The sequence below is a fragment of the Magallana gigas genome, chromosome 5, assembly GCF_963853765.1.
Source record: "Magallana gigas chromosome 5, xbMagGiga1.1, whole genome shotgun sequence".
Lineage (NCBI taxonomy): Eukaryota > Metazoa > Mollusca > Bivalvia > Ostreida > Ostreidae > Magallana > Magallana gigas.
The window spans coordinates 22,926,686-22,932,685 of NC_088857.1; the positions used below are offsets into that span (position 1 = coordinate 22,926,686).

Here is a 6,000-nt window from a genome sequence, read left to right on the forward strand (position 1 = left end):
TAAATGCTAACATTATACTGTAGTGCACTAAGTAGAATATTCCGAGGGGAGAGATAGAAAGAGAAGAAAACAAATCATTTAGTGGATGTATAAACACATTAAATTTGGTCATCTTCCCAAGTCAGGAGTTTCTGATCCGCTCCGCTCTAAGTAAATGCACATGTCAGTAGATCGGAGCGGATCAGAAACTAGATATTGACTTGGGGGGGGGGGGCTTTTGGTCGGTAATACATGAACTCAGGGTTGTCTCCAAGACCCAGGGGGCGGGGAATTCCCCCACCTAAAGTGATGTAATTACCCAGCTCTTTTTGCATTCAAAACACAATTTAGCTATACATGTAAGCTAGACCCCCAGACCTCCTTCTACTTTTTTATTTCTTTCTTCTACTTCAATTTTTAGAGACAACCCTGTAAACTTGACTAATGTATATCTTTTTTTACAAATTTTAAATACATGCATAAAAGAATATAAAAAATGGATTGGCCATAATGATGTGATTTTTTTTTATGTTAGCTTTCAAAAATGTAACCGGTAATTTTGTCTACTAAAGTCAAGTTTGATTAATTTATCATACCAAAATCTGTTGTGACAGTCTGAATGTTGTCCGACCATACATTTAAAAACTTATAAGCTGCAAATAAAAACTATCGAAAATCCTATTCATTCAAATTAAACTTCACTGAAAAAAAACGGAACAGGCTGAAAATCGAAGAAATCTTAAATTTTCATATAAAGTAGCTCGATCTTATAATTCTTATTATTTTGGAATATTGAATAATGGAACGATGAAAAAAAATCCAAAAAATAAAATTCTTGAAATGTTCAGACATGCATGCAGTCACTTCTTTCTTTTTTTTTTTAAAGTTTAGCTTCTAAACATTCTGTTTGAATGAAGCATACTCAATTTTGGCAGACTTGCATTGTAATTGTGTCGTTTGTATTACGATGAATTCGAATATATATGTAAAATTACGCGCACGTTGAAAATATCATAGAACGCTGAAAATTTGTGAGATTATATTAGGTTACTATTTTCTCATCTTCGCTAACCAAGGGTTTCCGATGCACTACGCTTCTCTTTATGAGCTAACCAAGGGTTTCCGATACACTACGCTTCTCATAAAGAGAAGCGTAGTGTATCGGAAACCCTTGGTTAGCGAAGATGCTATTTTCTAAGAACTTGAAAGCTCACACTACCCTATCCATCAAGCTAAATATAGTCCCCAACTCCACATGGTAAAAGGCATATGTTTGATAGTTAATAAAAGCAGTAGATCAATCTTTCGTTTTTCAAGATACTTTTTGTTTAATAATGTGGAATAATCAGCTAGGGAATAATTAACACATCATCACAAATGGCTGACCTCGATCTGACTGAAACGACATTTCGTTTTATTAAAACGATTTTATTGACAAAACATTGTCACTTACTCCATAGCCGAGTGGATACAGGCACGTACCCCCCCCCCCCTTTTTTTTTTTTTTGCTTGTCAAGATTTTTTGGATAAGAGTCTGCCCCCCCCCCCCCCCCCCACTTTCAAAAACGATGCTATGTGCCTGGGATAAAGTGTCGGGCATCCCTAGTTCGAATCCCGAAGGGCCCGGGGCTATTGTTGAATATAATGAATGTAACCAGAGACATAAATATAAATGAATTTTAGATATTCATTTTTTATCGGGCCCAAACTGCAAATTTTTCGCAGATTTGACTTATGTACAGTTTTTTTTACCATTATGTCTTTCATAATTAAATAATATACTGTTAATTTGATTGTCTTTTTCCAGATGTGTTATTTCACCTAAGAACGAATTTTTTTTTTCGTCTTTTCATGGGTTGTCCGTGTTACTCATGAAGTATCCACTTCCGGTCTCTTTAACCTGTGTAATCCAACATGGTGGGTGAAAATATTATACACAAAATTGATCTGCAGACATCGAGACTAATAAACCATCTTTAGATCAGATTGAATAAAATTCAGATACTTCAATCCTTCAATGACAATCGAATACAAGTTTTATGTTAATTGTTGGAAAGAAAACCCACTGTTGAGATGTAGAAAGTAGTTGATGTCTATTTTTTACAGTTGTAAACATTGTGATTAAAAATGTTAGTAGCAGTTTTTGAGACATGAAGATCTTTGGGCAATATTTTATTGCAAGAAACAGATGAATATCGATATTTTTAGCTACATTAAAATTTGCTTATCTTTTAACAGAGACATCTATAACATTAGAATTTATCCGGCCCTGTCTCTTAATAATGTCCGAGCGCAGATACTGAGTGTTGATAAAAGGCTATAACTTATGCATGTTTGTAATATTGCAGCAAAATCTCATGTTTAAGTTCTTTATTTACTCTTTTCTATAGACCACAAGGAACAAGAAGACGAGGAAGTTGAGAGGACACGTCAGTCATGGAAAAGGACGTATAGGTAATTGTACACAAATGTTGCTGGCAAGAAATGGTACTATGTTGAGAATTGGTTTTAGGGCAATATGGTTTTATATAATTCTATATTTGATCAACAGCTTATCTTTGATTTCTGCCATCAATATATATATATATATATATATATATATATATATATATATATATATATATATATATTTTTTAGGGATGTCAACGAGTACCCGGTCAACCGGGTACTCGATCGAACGTCCGATTATCTAATACTAAAATCGGTACTCGGTTACTCGGATGTATATTTTTTAATATTTCTAAGTTGATTTAATAATACATTAAAACATCGGTTTTAAAACTTAAAATGTCCATTGCACTTGTACATACAGTAATTAGGATTCCTACGCCTCTAAATATGCTAAATGACCCTTATCGCCCGTGGCAGTGTTTATATAGTAATTATCGTGACCAAGCACCTGTTACCTAGCTTTTCTCACCTTTGGCTGTCTTCTACCCTTATTTTTTGGCTTACTTTAATGATTTGTTTTCACTGAACATCGTTTATATAGTCTATTATATAAATTAGATAGCACACAGTAGAGAAATCGAACAGACCTAAAATGTCGCCACCGACTTCAAAAGTCTGGAAATATTTTGAAAGAACTGAAGATTCAAAAAACGTAAAATGTCAGCTGTGCGAAGTAAACTTATCCTATACGGGGGGAATGACAAATTTTGTCTATTCTCCAAGAAGCCGTAAATTCTTGGGAAAAGAGACAGATGATATTACACGTGCGATTGTTGATATGGTTGTGTTTGATTACATGCCGTTACAAATGGTCAAAGGCAAAGGCTTTAAAAAACTGATGTCCATCGTTGCACCAAACTACAACATACCGTCAATGTACTTGTTAATATTTATTAATATTTACACTTTTACCGAGTACCCGGGTACTCGATCGGCAAAACGTCCGAGTAACCGAGTACTAAGAATTGACAGATTTGACATCCCAAATATATATATATATATATTTAAAGTTTATTCTCAGTGTGACCTTATTTTACACTTAGTTTAGCAATAACTTGCCAACTTTTGAACTATCAATATCGATGAAAAAATTTCAGGTGACTTCAGTTCATTTAAATTTTAAAATACACAAAATTGTCATTCAATATTACCAGGAAAACACAGGAAGCATCCTGGTGGTCGTGGAAACGCTGGAGGCCAGCACCACCACAGAATTAACTATGACAAATAGTAAGTATGATTAGCATTCAGCAAATATTTACATTCTATGTGGAGAAAATGGATTGTTATTAAACACTTGATGATCATGTTGATATCTATGCTTTTAGCATGTTTAGTATAATAAGTGAAGTTCTTCATTATTCAGCTTGGGTATGGATTTACTATTTTGCAGAGGAATGATTAGTAAATTCACAAATGAGATTCTAAGATTTTCTAACGCATTATGTTCGATGAATGGGCAGATGTGAGTTTTTGATAGATAATTATCAATTTTGGAACTTATATTTTAAAAAAAACTAATTTTTCTGCAGTGCACCAAGTCACACTATCTAGTCACGAAATGGCTACCAAAATTTGCATCTGGTCACCTTTTCAAAAATTTTGGTCACCATCAAGAAATATTTTACTCGCCAATGTTGCCATGGTAAAAGCATTTTGTAAATGACACAGGTATATCATTAAACAAATAATGAACACTTATTATCAAGGACAACTTATTAGACCTAATCTTGTCATGTTTGGAGGTCAAAAATTGTCTCGCACAAAGACTTTACTTTTTCCATGCATTGTGACACTCTCACGCTTGTGAGAAGTACATCAAGTTGTAGCAAAATCCGACATGTTAGCTGCAGGTCTGTAGCTCCAGGTCTGAAAAAAAAATTCGGATGGACAACCTTGGAGCTACAGTGCTACCCATTGAAAAAAATGTAAATTTATTGTGCACAAAAACTTGGGCTAATTTGTGACTAACTAAACTTATTTATACACAAATTCTGTGAAAACAATCGGTACAGTTAAATTCTTCATGCAATTTACTACTGATATCCTCTCTTTACTTGCCTCAGACGTCATCCAAAACACACTACTGACCTCGGAAAATTAAGCATGTTTAATTTACATCAAGATCGAGAGTTGCCATTTTTATGTAGACAAACTGCACCACTTCACTTTACGAGGCTGGTGATGGTGTTTAAAAGAATATCAGAGGCAAGTAAAGAGAGGATAAATTGTATGAAGAAAAATCTTATGATTAGTTAATCTGATAATTTTTCTCTGAGAAACTGACTATCAGATTAAGCAGAACCCTTTGTATTGAGAAATACATGTTACACCTTTTGCTAAATATTAGAACACTTTGTTTTTCAGCCATCCAGGTTACTTTGGTAAAGTTGGTATGAGGTACTTCCACAAAACTCTTAACAAGTTTTTCTGTCCATCTGTCAATGTGGAAAAACTGTGGTCCCTGGTGTCTGAGAAAACCCGGGAAAACTACAAAGATAACAAAGACAAGGCTCCAGTCATCGACGTCGTACGAGCTGTAAGTATTCCAAGAGAGTTCATCCAGAAGACTATATATATTATTTCATGCCATTTAAGATACTTCACTATATTAAAGCTTATGATTTATACGACACTAGGTCACACGATGGCTAGTTAAATGTTTTGTTAAATTTTTTGTATCAATCGATTTGGTTGTGTATCATCATAGCTCAGTGGGTAAAGTATTGGGCTTGTGAACTGCAGGTCACAAGTTCAAATCTGCCTGGGGATTTTGTTTATATTTACTGAATAATTTTTGGAAATCATAATTTTTTTCCTAAATTGCATAATTTTTTTGCCTATTTCTTGTTCATCATGATCAAGTAATTTTCTGCTGATTTGAGAAACTTTTTTCGAGGTGTAGTAAGCCACTTAAGAATGTCATGCTTTTTCTTTTGATATTTAAGTTTTGATGCACAAGACTGATATATGTGTTAGCTGTTAAATAGTTTAATCATTTCTGTGGAGTTCTCATTGATTTATCAGTAAACACTATCTGTACAGATAATGTTAGCTAAGAAGTAGAGAAAAATATTTGGGGAAATTACCAGTCTCACTTCAGCATTATAAATAAATCACTTTCATTAACAGGGATACTACAAGGTTCTTGGAAAGGGACATCTTCCCAAACAGCCAGTGATTGTCAAAGCTCGTTTCTTCAGCCGATCAGCAGAACAGAAAATCAAGAAAGTTGGAGGATGCTGTGTTCTGACAGCATAAACAATGTATAGATGTGGTCAAGCTTTCATTATCAATAAAAGTAATGAAAGTATTTTTGTTCTTCTCTGGTTTAATTAGGGCCCCACTGCGGGCACCCTATAGTGTCCGTCCAAGGTCTCTTGTCCAAAGCATATCTTCTCTCCCCTTGGCCCAATCTGGCTCATGCTTCACCCAAAAAGTGCCTTTTGATTAAAGGTGTGCAGTGACCTTGAACCATGTTTCTAGGTCGAAGCTGAAGGTCATTGCAGAATTATACGAAATATCCTTGTTCGGACCATATCTTCTATCCCCTTCAGGCTTGGTCCAATC

The 6,000-nt window shown here is 34.5% G+C and overlaps 1 protein-coding gene across 1 annotated transcript; it reads left to right on the plus strand.

Moving 5' to 3' along the window:
• Nucleotides 1-1,820: 1,820 nt before the first annotated feature.
• Nucleotides 1,821-5,744, plus strand: LOC105324627 (large ribosomal subunit protein uL15). Its single transcript, XM_034478744.2, has 5 exons — nucleotides 1,821-1,896; nucleotides 2,370-2,433; nucleotides 3,585-3,660; nucleotides 4,798-4,969; nucleotides 5,563-5,744. The coding sequence occupies exons 1-5, from the start codon at nucleotides 1,894-1,896 to the stop codon at nucleotides 5,689-5,691; spliced, it is 444 nt and encodes a 147-aa protein (XP_034334635.1). The 5' UTR covers nucleotides 1,821-1,893; the 3' UTR covers nucleotides 5,692-5,744.
• The last annotated feature ends 256 nt before the right edge of the window (nucleotides 5,745-6,000 follow it).

Bases quoted from the DNA above. Each gene is read 5' to 3' on its own strand.
- LOC105324627 (XM_034478744.2), top strand. The intron at 3,661-4,797 runs GTAAGTATGATT...TTTGTTTTTCAG, and splicing joins AGAATTAACTATGACAAATA to CCATCCAGGTTACTTTGGTA. The intron at 4,970-5,562 runs GTAAGTATTCCA...TTTCATTAACAG, and splicing joins TCATCGACGTCGTACGAGCT to GGATACTACAAGGTTCTTGG.